This window comes from Gavia stellata, chromosome 14 (genome assembly GCF_030936135.1).
Source record: "Gavia stellata isolate bGavSte3 chromosome 14, bGavSte3.hap2, whole genome shotgun sequence".
NCBI lineage: Eukaryota > Metazoa > Chordata > Aves > Gaviiformes > Gaviidae > Gavia > Gavia stellata.
In genome coordinates, this window is record NC_082607.1 from 23,707,545 (window position 1) to 23,723,591 (window position 16,047).

General features: G+C 53.5%; 1 protein-coding gene across 1 annotated transcript; it reads right to left on the reverse strand.

Annotated features, from left to right (window-relative positions):
• On the reverse strand, positions 1-14,823 carry ARHGAP36 (Rho GTPase activating protein 36). Its single transcript, XM_059824594.1, has 10 exons — positions 14,684-14,823; positions 11,259-11,321; positions 10,150-10,406; positions 8,929-9,124; positions 8,361-8,416; positions 7,530-7,680; positions 3,801-3,949; positions 2,961-3,131; positions 1,112-1,209; positions 1-124 (listed from the first exon to the last, which is right to left on the reverse strand). Exons 1-10 carry the CDS (start codon positions 14,796-14,798, stop codon positions 1-3), a joined length of 1,380 nt encoding a protein of 459 aa, XP_059680577.1. The 5' UTR covers positions 14,799-14,823.
• Positions 14,824-16,047: the final 1,224 nt, after the last annotated feature.

Genomic DNA, 16,047 nt, shown 5'->3' on the forward strand with positions numbered 1-16,047 from the left:
CTAGATGCCAACGTCCAGGTTTAGGAATGAGACGTTGCTGTACAACTCTGATGAGACCGAGCTGCTCTCCAGGGTGCGGGTCTGACCCGGCAGCGGGGAGGGAGCGTCCTCACTTTCCGTGCTCCTAAGAAAGTACAAAAAGAGAGATGCTATTTGCAAACTGCTTCTATTGCCACGTCTACGTCCTCTAGCAGTGACCCCAAAGATTTGCCACCTCTTTGGAAAGTCCCGAAAGGAACGTGAAGACAGACAAGGAACAGCAGCAGAAATGACTCGTAAGGTCTGTGCTCGGGAAAGCCACTTCGCACAAGACAGTCCACGTTTGCTGAAGGAGTCACCAGCCCTACAAGGAGACAGCAGGCTGCCGAGCGTGCCCTGCTCGAGGCCACAGGGGAGGAAAACACCTCCTGCGCTACGTGCCGTGACTGTGGGCTCAGACCACGGGACACAAGGCCCTTTTACCCCACCTTCTTTAATCACAGGGAGGGGCATGAGCTCAAATTCTGAGCCTGTATGGGACTATCCGATCTTGCAGCCCAAAAGCAGATGTACAGACATAGCTGCAGTCTCAGGCACAGACACGTGCGCACACAGATGCACACAGGACAGGCAAAAAAATGCACAGGAATGCAGACAACACCAAAGCAAAGAAAATTTGGAGGAGGCTAGTGATGGAGCTGAAAATGGAGCAGGCATCGGTGTGTGATCCCGAGAGGCTGGAGCAGCGGAGGGGTCTGGGGGTGCAGCAGGACGAGAGCTGTGTAGGTGTGCACACAGAAAGATGTGTGCAGCGGAGGAGTTCTGATGCAGGGCAGATTGGGGTAAAGGAGAGAGCATGGCACAGGCTGGGGGAGAAAAAATGGGAGAATAGCGTGCTCCAAGGGACAGAAAAGCTGGGATGCTTCAGCTGTTAGGTGTTAGCACAGAAAGTGAAGGATTTTAGCTGGAGAGCTCATGACCGAAAGTGGTGGAAGGAACAGGAAAGATGGGCAGGAGGATCAGCAGGATTTGCCCATCACTTGCCAGCAGCGCGGTGAGTGTGGCTGCAGGAGGGCTTTGCCCCCGTGCAGCAAGGTGCCCGCCAGCAGCACTGCGCCTCGCGGGGACTTACGGCACGGCGTTGAACTTCCTGCGCAAAAGGTGGTCGATGACATCGGGGTCTGTCTGAAACAGCCTCCTTAGGACGTCACGTTGCATTTCTGGAGAGACCTGGGAGGGATACACAGACACACTCACTCATGGCACCTCCTCCTCTCGGGGGAAGACGAGCAGAGGCAGCCGAGGGCAGTGAAAGGGCTCCAGGTCAATACACAGACCCACTGTGTTGGTGTCATGTCCCACATGCCTCCCAGGGGTCTGAGCAGGATCTCAGCCCCGGCTTTTCCCACACTAACCCCGGTCCTTTGGCTCCCTGCAGACCTGACAATTGCTAACAGGCTTTTTGGGGACCTGAAACGTCACGTTCCCATAGACCTGTAGGAAGTGGACGTTTCTGGTATTTCCCAGGAATTTCCCAGGTCCTCTCCTAAAACCAGGGCCAGGAGGACTGCTCAGTGTGTGCTCTTGCTGATCCAGGGGGTTTCTGACAAGCTTTCAAAGCAGCTGCACAGCCTCCGCTGGGTCGTCCCCAAGGAGAGCAGCTATGTGACTGCATGGCGCCTACCTACATCACGCCCCTTGGGGTCTGCTTCAGAGTGCCCAAGTCCTCACGAAGCACCCGTGGTGCTCGGAATGGCACTTTGCTGCATACCCACAGGGGCTCTCCTGCTCAACCACCGTACCCACCTCCGAGCCTGCACCGAGCAACCCCGCCTGTGCTCAGGTAACGCATTGCACCGCTCTCATCCCTCTCCACCAGCGTCTCCCGCAGTAGTAGAGAGGAGCACGGAGACTGGAGAGGTGTCCCCAGTCCGTCATGCCTCCCTGGCATCCGTGCTGCAGCAGGGCAGAGCGGAGAGTGCAACAGTGAAGGCTTGAAGTCCACCTGGACAGCCATGCAGACCAGGATTCGGCCAGGAGAAGATGCAAGAGGCTCTTCCTGCTGCCTGCAAGCACCCCGCGGGAGGGTGGAGAGAGGATGGAGCCAGACTCTTCCCAGAGGTGCCCGGGGAACAGATTGAGGTGCAGCAGGGACGAGCTGCAGCAGGGGCTCTTCTGACAAGGAGAAAATTCTTCCCCTGAGGGTGGTGCAGCCCTGGGACAGGACCCAGAGAGGTCAGAGCTCTCCATCCCTGGTAGTAGGTAAACCCCAGCTGGATGCAGCCCTGATCTAGCTTTGAAGTGAGCCCTGATCTGGTCGGTCCAGAGGCCCCAGAGATCTCTTCCCATACAAACCTTTACGTGACTCTAAAAGATGCATTTGGGAACCCCAGGTCGATGCATCCTCAAGGACAGGATGAGCATTCCCTGCCTCACACTGATGGTCCAAATCATCCACTGAAGAGTAGAATCGAAGTGATCCCACTCTTCACTGCCCTCACCAGCTCTCCCCACTGTTACAGCCTCCCCACATCTGCCTGAGGCTGTGGCATCTCCACCCCACACCATCGCCTTCCAGCTCCTTCCCTCTTCTAGGGTCTCCCATTTTTTCCTCTTCTTCCCCCCTCACTGGGACTTTAGGGGAGAAACAGTCCTGAGGTGCCCCTCCTGCAGCTGCTGTTGGCCAGTTGTTTCCCATGCCAAAGGAGCTCGGTCAGACATTACCAGGATGGAAAGCAACAGAGAAGATGGGACCTGTCCACGGCACAACCCTCAGCTCTGCCTTTACGATGCCAGTAACAAGCCATCCCAAATTAATATTTACAGCTGGCACGAGGGATGAATCACATTTTCATAAGCTGACTCGAGTCACCTGCTGCTAAACAGGGCTGTGACTACATCCTTCCTTCTGCTGCCATTAGAAAAGAGTTCAGAAGGGAAGGAAAGGTCTAGAGAAGCTGCCCTGAGAAAGCCTCACCTACCATGAACAAGGTCTGGTAGTGCTCAATCAACCTCTGGAGCACCAGTATGATGGCAGCGCTGTCTTCAAAGTTCATGGCACCAGCGTCTTTCTCCCCAGGCTTCTCTTTCTGAAGGATGTTGGGACCAAAGATTGTGGCCAAGTTTGAAACTGTCATTTTATTCCCAGGAATCTAGCAAGCAAGCACAAAAGGAAATTACAGACTGTAGATGCACCAGCATGAGATGTCCCAGGACAGCCTCACCCACCCCAGGACGGGAACACGAGCTGCTGAGCGAGGCCGGGGTGTTGATCTGGGTCCAGTTTGGTCCTGTCCGAGCTGGTGGCAGGGCCAGCATGAAGGGTTTGTGGTGCTGGAGCACACGCTCATCCTCTCCTTGCATCAGGGCCTCCATTCCCATCTACCTCACTTTCACAACACCTACCAGAAGATTAACAACCAATATTTCTGTATCATCTCACAATATGGGACAAAACCAGCCTCTTTGAATCACAGGGAGACTTAGAGCTTGAATCGTCCACAGAAACCAAAATCAACCTCAATGCACGATCGTAAGTCCTTCATGAAAGTTGGAGGTGGAAAACCAGAATTAGTCCACAAAAAAATGCCCCTTGCACTGCCTACGGACACACAGCCAAGTCTCTCTGGGGTTACTGCAACCCAGAAAATCGCTTGGCTGGACTGAGCGCAACCCAGGCCTGCCATGGACAAGGGGATTTATCAACAATTTGGTTTTGCCAAAGGATTCACCCAGGCTTGCAAGCAGCTCTGCTCGGTTTTAACCAACGAAGTTTGAGCAACCCCTTCTTCGTGCAGTCGACCCGTTTGGGCCAGCCTTACCTCCTGGCCGTCGGGGCCCCAGGAGCTCTCGGCGTGCCGGGCCACCTCGCTGAGGAACCGCAGGAGCCGGTGCAGCGTGTCGCTGTGGCAGGGCGGCAGCAGGAAGAGCAGCAGCTGGAGGGCGGCCAGCTGTGCCGGGCCCTCCATGGCTAGGCAGAGAGCAGCCCGTTAATTAGTGCCGTTCCCAGCCCGCTAGGCACTTCCAGCTGGACAGCCCTCGTTTCCACCCACGGTAACGAGCTCTGGAGGGAGCCAGACTGGCGTCTTACCCTTCATCCCGTCCATGCAGGGATAAGCACTCTGGGAGACCCCAGCAAGGGCTGCGATGTGATGGCACTTGGTACTGTGCAGCCCCACAGCCAAAGACTGTCCTAGACCAGAGGGATTATAACCCAATTATCAAAAAAAAAAAAGGCGCGGACCACAGTAGGTGCGTGGCAGGGCCAGGCAGCACATCGCTAATCCCACTGCTGTCAAGCGGTTTTGGCAAAGAAGGGCGGTAAGGAAAGATCTGGGAGCCAAATGTTTGAAAAATCGTACGTGGCGTGGTGTGAATTTTCATGGATTGACCCTACAGTGCACATGCAGCCCAGGGCCATTCGGCCTTTTTATTAACAGTGTCAGCAAGGGGAAAGAAAGTCACCTCACTGCAGCGATAGTGATATTGAGCTGGCAAGGGATGAGGACAGGGAGACAACAAACAGCCAGCCAAGGCTAGAGAGAGTGCCTAAAAAATCCAAAGGAGGGTATGACGCAAGAGGGACACTCAAAGCTCTGTGTGATGGACGACAGGTCAGGAAAGAGCAGCGGATGGGGGACTGCGCTGCTCTGGTGCTGGCTGCGAAGGGAGGCTCCTCAGATCACTTTTATAAGGAGAATTGGCAAGATCATCTGGTTCAGGTGTGAGGATCACAAACCCGGCGTGAGCTGAAGATTCACTCAGATCACACACCCTCACAGTGACAATGACTGCAGTGTGTAACGGAGCATGTAACTAAACCGCAGCCCTACAACCTGCTGAATGTTGTGTCCACCGCACAGCTGGATGGGCTCAAAAAGCGGCTGGGCAAGCAGCTGGAACAGAAATCCACTAAAGGCTGTAAAATGTTACCAAGAGTTCAGGCTCAGGTTACTTGGAGACCACTGGAAGGTGGAATATTGGAGAAAACAACACTGTTTTTACACACTCCTCTAAGTAAAAGACCCTGGCTGCTCCTGGAAATGGGATAGCGGTCCAGACCAACTTTGCTCCAGCCACGTGTGCCCACCCTTATGCTAAGCCTGGAAGACATGGCTGTAGCCTGTACGCATCACTCAAAAAAAAAAAAATATATATTTCAGTATTGTGAATGTTCTGCAGTTCTTCTTGGCTTTTTGGGGCAAATGTTAATGGCAATCTTCATTAACCTTCCCATCTCCAAGGAACAAAAACGTGAAGCCCATCTTTTAGCCAGAGTAACACCAATTTCCACTGGGGAAAGCATAGAGAAGGTAGTTCATCTGACAGTTCCCAACCATTTGCTTTACGCTGTGCGCTAAAAGTCCTTATATGACATAGGTGCATCGTTTATTCTTCTGTCTTTTAGGCTGCAGACTTGTATGAGAGATACTGTCACTTCACATTCAGAGAGAGATGAAAATACAACAGAAGTAACAGCTTAGCAGGTCTGGACAAGCGTTGAGGCTCCTGACCCACAGGGAGAGCATCTGACATTGCCAGGGAAGGGTCAAAGCCGGGACTGGCAGCGACTCAAACCCTTCCAGGGGATAACCACAGGCAGAGGGACGGTGCCGCAGGGCAGTGTGCCGGGCGCCGCTGCCTCCCTTCACGGGCAGTGGCCATCACACAACCGCCACCCACGGTGGCCGCCACCACCCTGGCCGTGACACACACAAACAGGGGAGAGACCTGTCCACAGACACAGAGAAACCAAACAGGGGTGACCGTTGCTAAAATACGAAGACGCAAAGTCAATGGGTTGACACAGCTTCTGCAGAGAGACGTCCTGCCGTTCAGACCTCCTGGAGCTCTCCGGTGAGTCAAGAAGTACCGGTGAGGGGGGTTGCTTCAGTCTTCCTGGATTTCTAGAAGGTTTTGGGCAAAGGCTCTCACTTAAAGTTTTGTGGTAAATGAAGGAGCTGGGACATAGGAAGAAGATCCTCTGGAGGACAAATAATTCATTAAAAAATGGGAAACACGGGGTAGGAGCAACTCGCGTAGTGTTTGCTGTTCGCAGCTTGTGCTGTTCAACGTCTTCCTTAATGACCTTGAACAAGAAGACAGCAGCGGCAGGAAGACAGCTTTGGAAGCAGCGGTCTGGCCTGGCCTTCTCTCCAGCTTTAGATGGCGGTTCCTTCCCTGCATCTTCCTCCGTTACGCTCTTTACAGGCAGTGAGACCATCTTCTGAGGTCAGCGATCTCACCCAAATGCTCTGTGCCCCAACCCTGCAGGTTCATCACCCTGCAGGCTTCTGGAGAGTGGGACACAGGCAAACACCGGGCCCTGTGTCCCCCGAAAGCATCTGCATCGCCTAAAAGGAAGAGAAGGAGTGATCCAACTCCAATCTCAGCTTTTGCTGACTCTTCCTGGCAGACTAAGTTTACCCTTGTGCTCCAGGAACTCCTTCTTCATCACGGACTCTCCCATCTTGTCAGGTGTTGGCATCACCAGCTTCCCAGAGCCCCTCTACAGCCTTTCTGTAGATGGGTCTTACAAAACACTGAAGGAGCTGGCAGCCCAAATTATTGTCGATTTGTAAAGTAGCTGATTTGGAAGCTCATATCAAACACAATACAAATTCCACATCTAGGACTCTAAACAAAAGACACCAAAGTAAAGACAGCACAGCCACTTCCAGCTGGGATGCCGTACTGGCCTGCTTTGCACTTGGGATGCTCTCTGCTGTTTCTCCCCTTTGATCCAGCTCTCTCCTGCCCCTGCAGAGACGCGGACCTGTTGCACAGCTGGAAGAGGTGGGCACTGCAGTCAGCCTTCCATCTTCACCACCCCCCGGGTTTTCCTGATCTCCCTAAGGAGACCGCGTGCTGAGACATGCCCCAGTCTCAGGATATATTTATCCTGAAGAAACTCAGTGACCCGTGCCCACAACTAGAAGACACACCTGTAGCCCCATGCCTTTGCTCTGGGGTGATTTCAGCTAGGACAGGTTGGTTTACGCTCCTGCTTTGCAGTGCACGTGTGCTGTATGCTCAAATACCTGAGCTTGAGGGCAGAAGGCGGCCTCGTATGTTCCCCTAAATCCCTGTAGCCCTCTGTTCCCCCCACCACGTGCCCTGTCTTGCTCCCCGACATGGCACAGCCTGGCAGCAAGCCCACTGGTGTGCAGCTGCTCGTCTTTGATGTGGAAGCAGGGATTCAAGGCTTTGGGTTTGGAGAATCAAACCTGAGGAGAGAAGGATGGCAAAAGGGAAGCAAAGAGATGGCAAAGGAGACCAGGAAAGAGTGATGCTGGAAGCAGTGGAGACTGCCTAAAAACTCAGTCACCAGAAATATGGAGGGCAGGGAGACCTGGGCAGCGCATTTGCAAGGACAGCCTTACAGGCAGCGCAGACTGCTGGGCTGAGCTGCCACGCAGCACGCTGAATGGTGCTGGGACCTGGTACTGAGCCAGGTAATTGCACAAGAAGAAACTTCCCTTTTTTCCCTTACAAAAGCAAACGCGGTGGGTGGACTGCGCAGGGTGAGTCTCTGCACCCCAGGTACTCACAGGCTGTGCTGAGGAAGGCTGCATAGAGCTCCCTGGGAATCAGTGAATCCGGCATGTCCCGAAGAAACTCTTTGAGCAGAGCAGCGACATCATGAACGCTTTGATGCTCATCCAAGAAAACATCCAGTCCTCGGTCAAACTCTTCCCTCAGCTTAAAGACAGAAGAAAGGAGAATAATAACAGCAACGGTCAGTTCTTCCTCTTTATACGAGTCATGCTGTCAGGAACTGGGTGAAGCACTGGAAGAGGCTGCCCAGGGAGGTGGTGGAGTCACCATCACTGGAGGTGTTCAAGGAACATGTGGACGTGGCATTGTGGGACATGTTTTAGTGGGCATGGTGGGGTTGGGGTGATGGTTGGACTTGGTGATCTTACAGGTCTTTTCCAACCATAGTGATTCTGTGATTCTGTGAACTGCCCCTGTACAGAGGTACTGCAATGGCAGGACAGGAGGGTTGGCTGCTCCCCATGTCTCCCTGATGCCGGGCACCCCAAAGAAGGCACGCCAGAGCCCAAGTGGCCGCTTGGAGGGTGGGCCACAGGACCAGAAGGAGCTGCTGGCTGGTGAAGGGAGCCCAGAGGGGCCTCTGAAGTGCCATCCAGGGGATGGAGGCTCACCTGCTAAAGGCAGCTTGGAGAGAGGAAGCCTGCTCTCCACGGCTGGGAGAAGGACCCAGCAGCAGGTTACAGCTTGTCTGTGATCCAGCACGTGCCTGTGATACTTTAGACCCCTCCATGTCAATGTCTGCTTTATTCATTCCCCACCCATACAGCAATCTGTCCTTTGGATGCGGTACTGCTACAGAGGATGCAGTAAATGTCTCACTTTACCTGCTGAACTCTTTTCTTGGAGCTCCCAACCCGGAAGATGCCCACCGTTTGGAGACCTGGGAGACAGACAGGTTAGTGCTCTGCATTTCCACAGCTCCCTGCCGCCCCAACTAGTCCTTGGAGCACCTCAAAGTCATGGAAGTGGTTGTCTTGCACTGCACGTGAGGCAGGGCATCCTTCCCTGCTCCTGGCAGAGGGGGTAAAAAGAAAGGTTTTTGGAGTTGTAAGATTTTTCTGGGGTTGATTATCTGTGGGCCAGGGAGGAGAACTCACCGGCACGGTCACTCTGAGCTAGATGCTGGATTTGCAGGGGGAGTTAAGGCCAGAGCGCACCGGGAGATGGGTCACTGATACGCACAGTGACATTCACTTCTCAGCCCTGTTGCTACCTCCAGCCCAGAGGACTCTCCCAGGCGGCTTTTCGGGAGCATGCCCTGCCCCAGGAATCAGCTGCCTCCTCCTGTCTCGGGCAACGGCCGAGCTAAACTGCCCCAGCCCACCATGTCTGACACGTTTTACCGACCTACCACGGGACGTGCCGTCTGGCTGGGGAGACATGCATATTTACCGTGCGTTTCAATATGTTTGCAACATCTGTCCACAATCCGCGGGACCTGCCAGGTGATGGGGTTGAGGCTCAACATCTTTTTCTTGCCCAGGCTTCTCCGTGGATCCAGCTCGTGGGGGTGTGACAACTGCAGGGCCTCCAGCAGCTTGGAAGTGTTGTCACTCAGGTCAGTGATGGAGTCCACGGACATTGCCCCCTGAGATGGAGCAGAGGTGATTCGCAGGGTGGCAGGAACTACCCCACAGGATCCCAGTACAGCGTCACTGCTGTGACCTCAGAAGTTTGTGGGAAAGGGAGGCATCACCTCCAGAGGAACACAGAGGTCTACAGAGCCTGTCTGGGGTTGCAAGAGAACCACAGAGAGACCTTTCATCCCCCACGCATTCGTTCATGCGCACTGCTCCTAGCGTGAGCTGTTCCTAAACGCAGCCGTCCTACTGGGGCAGACCCTACGCCGCACACAGACATGGAGAAAGAGGAAACATCCCCACATCCCTCACCTTTGACTGCGCAATACACTGGATTTAGTTACCTGTATTGGAGCTGCTTTACACCAGGGGTTACAGGCGCTTAGCAAGAGGCAGGCGTGGGTTTTCTCTCCGAAGAGATGAGGCAAACCAAACCCAGCCTACTACCCACCTCCCCTTGCAGGAAACAGGACTAAAGCCAAGAAGGTGGTGGCCCGGGCTGATGAGCCACACCACCTTCCTCGTCCTTTGGCGCAAGGGTAGTCGATGCTGAAAGCAGACCAGCTCAGCGGCACAGCTGATGTCCCCATAGCAGCGAGGAGTCTCTCCCTCCTGCATGGCCAGGGAGCCAACACGACCCACCATCGACCGCCACAGCTCCCGGTGGGAATTTTGCAAGTGTGCAGCCCAGTCTCCAAGGTGCGATGCAATGGAGGAGTAGAAAAATCCATGCTACTGGTGAGGAATCTCTTCCTACCCCTATCTACCTTTGGCTACCCGGCCATGTCCTGCTGGTAACCTCGGCTCCATAGGAGCTGAGCTAGTAAAGCGTGTCCCAACCCTCACAGACCATCTCTTGGGGGATGTAGGGGCATCCCGTTTCCCCAAAGGCAGACCGGGACTGAGCCAGCATGCAGCACAAATAACTCACATTCATTAAGAAAAGACCCCGGGAAACCGTATTTATTGCTGAAGGCAGAGCCTCCCCCAACCTGCAGCCCCATCACAGTGCAGCCCATTTTTGCAACCGTACCCTTCGCTGGCTCCAGGAGCTGCTGTCGAGAAAAGTTGGGGAAAGCGGCTCCTCCGGGAAGACCCCACAGGGTACCAGGCGACAGCTCCTGCCCATCGGGGACCTCTTCTGCCTCTGAGCCCGAAATCTCGTCACTGTCGCTTCCACCTCCAGGCAGAACCGGCGGCTCTTCTTCACTGCTTCCTGCAGTTGCTTGTAGGCACGGTCATTGGCGATGACTTGGAAGAGCGGGATCCCAAAAGTCTGAGGAGAGCAGTCTAGGGAAAAACACGGGAGAAAGGGAAAAGTATCGCTAGCAGGAAAAAACGAGAGGGAGCTGCACGAGCCCAGCCCAGCTGCCAGGGGCACGTGTGAACTTTCCTTCCTTTTACTGGTTACAGCCTCCTGAAGACGCCACAGTGTCTATGAAGTGGAGACTTCATAAATCACCAAAAATATTTGATACGAAAGATTCTTACCAAATTATAACCTCCAGTTTTCTACAGGGTTTGCATCAGCTATGTCTGTTCAACAACAGTCTTGGCATTAATGGCATTTTCCTCAAGTAACTTCCCCCCTCCATACCTCCTTGCAGATGCAAGGAGAGCCCTCCTTGCTTCCAGCCTCCACGCCACCCTGGGCCAAGGTGTTTGGTAACTGGAGTACAAGCCACAAATCCATTTAGTAAAATATCAGACTGCTGCTCAATAATTTCCTTCAGTGGACTTTGTACTGGTGTGAAGAAAATTAGAAAGTGCTCATTCCCAGCTGGCTGTGCTCTACACTTCTGGTTTCCCCAGGTTTGTGGCTGACGTCCTTCAAGGGACAATAAAACAGAACTCAGAGCAGGGAGACCAGGGGTAAAATAGGCAGGTAGAAATATTTCTATGTGTACATCTTTACAAATGCACATTCGCGCATACACATATTTCATCCACGCACATGCGCATCCCTTCCAGACTCTCTCATGCTTGTGCACGCGTCGTCACACCCCACTCTGGAGAACAGCAAAATGACATGGGACAAAGCACCTTACTGAGTCTGGGCACCTCCCAGCTCAGCCCCATCAAAAATCACCAATTCCGTTTGAGAGCAGGGACCAAAACCTGGGTAAAAGGGAGGCTGCTCACCTTTCTTCTCCTTTGAAAAGCTCTCCAGTTTCTGGCGGATAGATTTACTGCCTTTAGATCCAGCTACGAGGAGAAAAGAAAGCAAAGGTTCTGCATCAGTAGGCTGTTTTAGCATGGTCCCCCCTTAAAGGCGTTTGCCTTTCTGCACCCTGGCAGGCAGAGCACGGCCACAGGCATCTCCCACCGGCAGAGAGATGCTGTGGGCCTGATGTGGCCATGGCCCAGAGAAGATGCACGAGGCCACGAGGGATGGCACAGTGGGCATCAGCTACCTGGGAGAAACAGCCCCAGAGATGGGCCACCATCCTCCCCGAGTGGAGGAAGGGACCCCTCCGCACCCAGGCACCTGGACCCCACGGCACCGAACCATAGCCGTGGGTTAAAGACACCCCAGCTGTGGGGTTCTCCCCACCTGGCTCAGACCACAGCCCTATAAACCTCTCTCCGTCAGCGAGACCCACCCACTGACTCCGTCGGCTTCTGCTTCCTCCCAGTGAAAAAACTTCAGCTGTCCAGAGGCTGTAGCTTAAAACTGTTCTAGCCACCTTTAAATCCTGTATCCATGTTATACGTGACTCTGTGTTAATGATGATGTCCTAGCAATTACTTACTGACTCAGCAAGCTACCCCGCTTCATCCTCAGAGGTCTGGTCTTAACGCTGGAAAAAGGAATACAGCCCCAGAAAAGTTTTTGTGAATGTTTTACAGAGCACAGACAAATAAAGTTAGACAAAACACACACCACCAGAAATCCGTGCTGGTCCTAGAGAGGCAAGCCCTGCTCCTAAGTGTTCCCCACATTGCACATCCAGGGACAGCAGCCAGCAGCGATGAACTGAAAACTCATTCACTGCCCACCCTAAATCCTTCCAGGACACATCACCCTCTTCTGGCTTGTGCTCCTTATTCCTGAGGAATTCTCTTATCTAACTGTTTGGGTTATTTTGTAAGATTTACAAGAAAGCTATGAAAGTTGGTATGAGCAACACGGGCATTGAAGAGTAGCCTACATGAACTACTCCATACGCGTTGTTTCATTCAAATGACCAGCGAGCAGGAAGGTGAAGAATAACCTGGAGACGGAAAACTCCCAGCTAAGGAAGCAAAAGGCCAGCAACACTCCACTGTTTCGGCGTAGAGTCAGGAGGGGTGACACAACGTGCTGAGGCTGAGCAACAGCATAATTCTCCACTCCTAAAGTCGTGTGGATGTTCCTAAGGGAAACAACCCATGAGGCAGCAGATAGTAAAGGAACCATCAGGATCCCCCTGCCCAGAAAGCCTGAGCCGGTACCTCCATGACAGAGTAACGCATACGATCCACTACCAACCTACGAGACGAGGACAACTTCTTTTCACTGAGATGCATTACAGCAAGCTTGATGCTGTGCATCCTTCAGAGATTTCCTCTTTCTTGGCCATCTCCTGCTCGAACCACAGACTTGTTCCTGCAGGCTTGGCCAAAATGAGATGCAGTGCCCGTGACGGGTTTGCTCTGTAGCTCGGGAGCGTTGTCCTGAAGGAGGCTGTTTGCTGTAAGGTCCGAGATGCTGCAGAAGTTTGTTGGGATTGAATGAGATAAGGACTCTTGGAAGGAAAAGAGCAGCCCAGAGGGTATCAAAGCTGCAGGTTGCCCCAAAGGATGGCTCACAAGGGGATGCACACCCCATGATCCTCACCATCTAGGTGTCTGGAGATAGGAGGATTAAAAGAGGTGCTGAACACCTTTTCCTGGAGGAAAAGAACAACAGCTGTGGAACGGCTGTTTATTAAAGAAGGGAGGAATTTCACGTGGGTAGATGTTGGGGAGCAAGTACAGACAGGCGGATGGACCCAAATGGAGACCGTGCAGCCCAAATTCAGGCATCTCCAAACATGATGAACTTCCCTTTAAAAAGCTGGGACAGGAAAATGATGTTGCAAGTACAATAGTTTCACAGCTAACCCTCAGCATCTTACACTGACTCCCAGCCAACTAACTGCAAGAGCAATTAGCAGGAAGAAATCTAAAGGACACGAAGATGGACAAAAGGAAGGAGGGATTCCCTGACAGCAACTGCTTCCTTCAAAAACCAGGTGAGCATGAGAGTGATGTCCAAAATACACACAAGGGTGAGATCAGGACTTTGCAGTCCCCTGCACTTATCCCGCAGGAAGAGAGGAGTCCATCGGACAAAATGCAGCAGGCTTAACAGCAAGGAAGGAAATATTTTTTCTGCTTTTTGCACTGCACTGTTCCCTAGAGAAGTTACTGCTGGAGGGTATCACTGAAAAAGGGATCACGACAGCTCAAATCAAAAAAAAAAAGAAAAGGAACCAGGATGTTTGTGGTCAGAGTCCCCCAGGGACTTAAAGGCTGTGGTGGCTGCTGCTCCAGCCCTGGAGCAACTGGGTGTTCTGGGAATGAGAGGGGAGCTTTCTCTCTTTTACTCTTCTTGAAGCCATTTCATTGCATGAAATCTTCCAAATATTAATCAAGACAGGAAACCAAACTTGGATGTGGCCCCGAGTAAGCACTTGCTGTCCAGTATGAGGGTGGGTGTTAGGAAATGCTCCTTCCCTGGGACAGGTCCCCAGAGATGTGGGGGGCTCCATCCTTGGGAGGTCCCAGCCCCAGCTGCCCTGGGCTGGTGCTGGCGACAGCCCTGCTGCGAGCGGGTGGTGGGGCTGGAGGCCCCCGAGCTCCCTTTGCACCCACGCTGCTGGTACCACGCGACCCTGGGGCTGGTGAGCTGTAGGCATCTCCTGCCCTGCTGGGATGCCAAAATACGGCCCAGGGCAGAGGAGCCATTTCAAGCCGGTCTGTCCACTCTCGAGTAATGAGTAAATTTGGGAAGGAGTCAGCTGATCCCCAACTCCCTGTGCTTGCTTGGTTAGACGTGTAGACGTCGGGGGAGGCAGGCAGCTATGGGAACCCAGACAATACCTGTATGTCTACGTAGGCCAGAACAGAGGTGCTTCTGTGAAGCTATAGAAGCTGTGAAGCTTCTATATTTATCCACCCATTAATTTCAGTAGCACGCCTTCTAGCCTTGCATAAACCCCATCCCAGCATCAGGACCTTGTGCTGGACATTAATCCAAAAAGCAAAGCTTGTCCCATCCCAACGGCATTAAGATAGTCCCAGTGGAAGACCTCGCCAAGTCATACCACATCTGGTTTGGATTAGGGGGATCAGAGGCAGACAACAGGCAAGGTCATATTCTCACACTCTTATGGACATACAAACCCTCCTCAAAAGGCTGACTGGGCCTTCGAGGCTCAGACCAAAGGAGGGAACAAAAAATAAAATGGACCAAAATGTGTCACAAATGTCTTCCCATAAACATCATCCCGTGTTATGAAGTGCAGGCGTGGGGATGAGCAGCAATAATGGCTCAGAGCTCAGCCCTCCCTCGGCAGGAGCCGTCCTCTCCCATCTTCTACCTTTGGCCAGGCTGAGGTCTCCAACGGGCAGCTTCTCCCGCAGCTGGAAGAGAGCAATCTCTCGCAGGCTGGCTCTTTCCAACTCCGAAAGGCTGTGCAGGGGCACAGGCTGCATTTTGGCGTTTCGTCCTGGCAGAAGAGCTGAGATAAAGGTCCTCTGAAAAACATATATAAAAACAAGAGAGTCAGGAGCACATCGCAGACGCGCCTGCGTTAGGAGCGAAGCTGCTGAAAATGCCACAGGGTGTCTTTGCAAGGGCAGGAGACACTTGGCCCTCTTTCACCTCTCCGAAGAGCCAGCCCCGGCCACACCACCTCACTTTGACCTTCCAAGCAAAGGCCTTGGAGGCATCAAGGAGCACGTCGGGGACCTCAGCCCTGGCTCCCAGGACCCCACAGGCTCCCTGAGGCACCTCAGCGCTTGGCAGAGAGCTCCCTGGCCAATTCCAGCTGCCATCTGTTTTCACATGAAGCCCAATGCCATCAGGCTCACACACCCAAGATGGGGAACATCCTAGCTAGCCAGAGTAGGGACCGTGGTCCTGATGCTGGGACTTGGCCATTCTTCACCACGGGAATATAGTTCCTGGCTGGCATCAGCCTCGAGACCACGCTCCATGTGAGCAAAGTCAGGATGGAGGGAAGTCCGACCACCTCCCTACCAAACCTAGACGGCACAACATGTTCCAAAGCGCAGCAAAAACTCGCGTGAGGGAAATGGCAGTGAGCAGCGCTCCACCCTGCTCGGTCTGACACCATCTCTAACACGTTCCTCTTCCCACCTGGGAGCTGCTCAGCAAACAACACACACACGGAGCCACGGGCCCCATCCCAGTGCGTCCTCGCGTTGCGCCCACAGACCTAACCCTCAGCTGCAGGTATTGGTGGCTGCATTGGGATCAGCTCTGGATGCATTCAGACTTGGACTTCCTTCGCCTTCCTGCCCCCCTAAGAAGTGGCACCTAACGAAAAGCTCTTCCTGGCTGCTGCGGCAGCCCGGGCATATGCCTGCTCCCCCCAGACACCCGCCTTGCTTCGCCCCTGCCCTCCAACGATCTCCACCAAGAACCTTTTGGCATTACGTTAACAGGTCCCAGTAGTCCTTCTTCATACAAACCAGCTGAACGCCGCTCCCGGCCAGCCCCTGACTGCAGCTCAACGCGAGCAAAACCATGGGCTCTGGGTGGAAAGGGCTTGGGATGAGATACCAGCTTGGGACCGGTCTTCGGAGGATGCTGTGCAGATGCACATCCCTCCTCGCCTTCACCCACGTCCCACCACATGCCGGATGCCCAGGTAGAAGGAGGAACGGAGGAGCAGTGACCTCCTGAGAGAGCCACTCGGGCTGGTTTATAGTGGCTGTT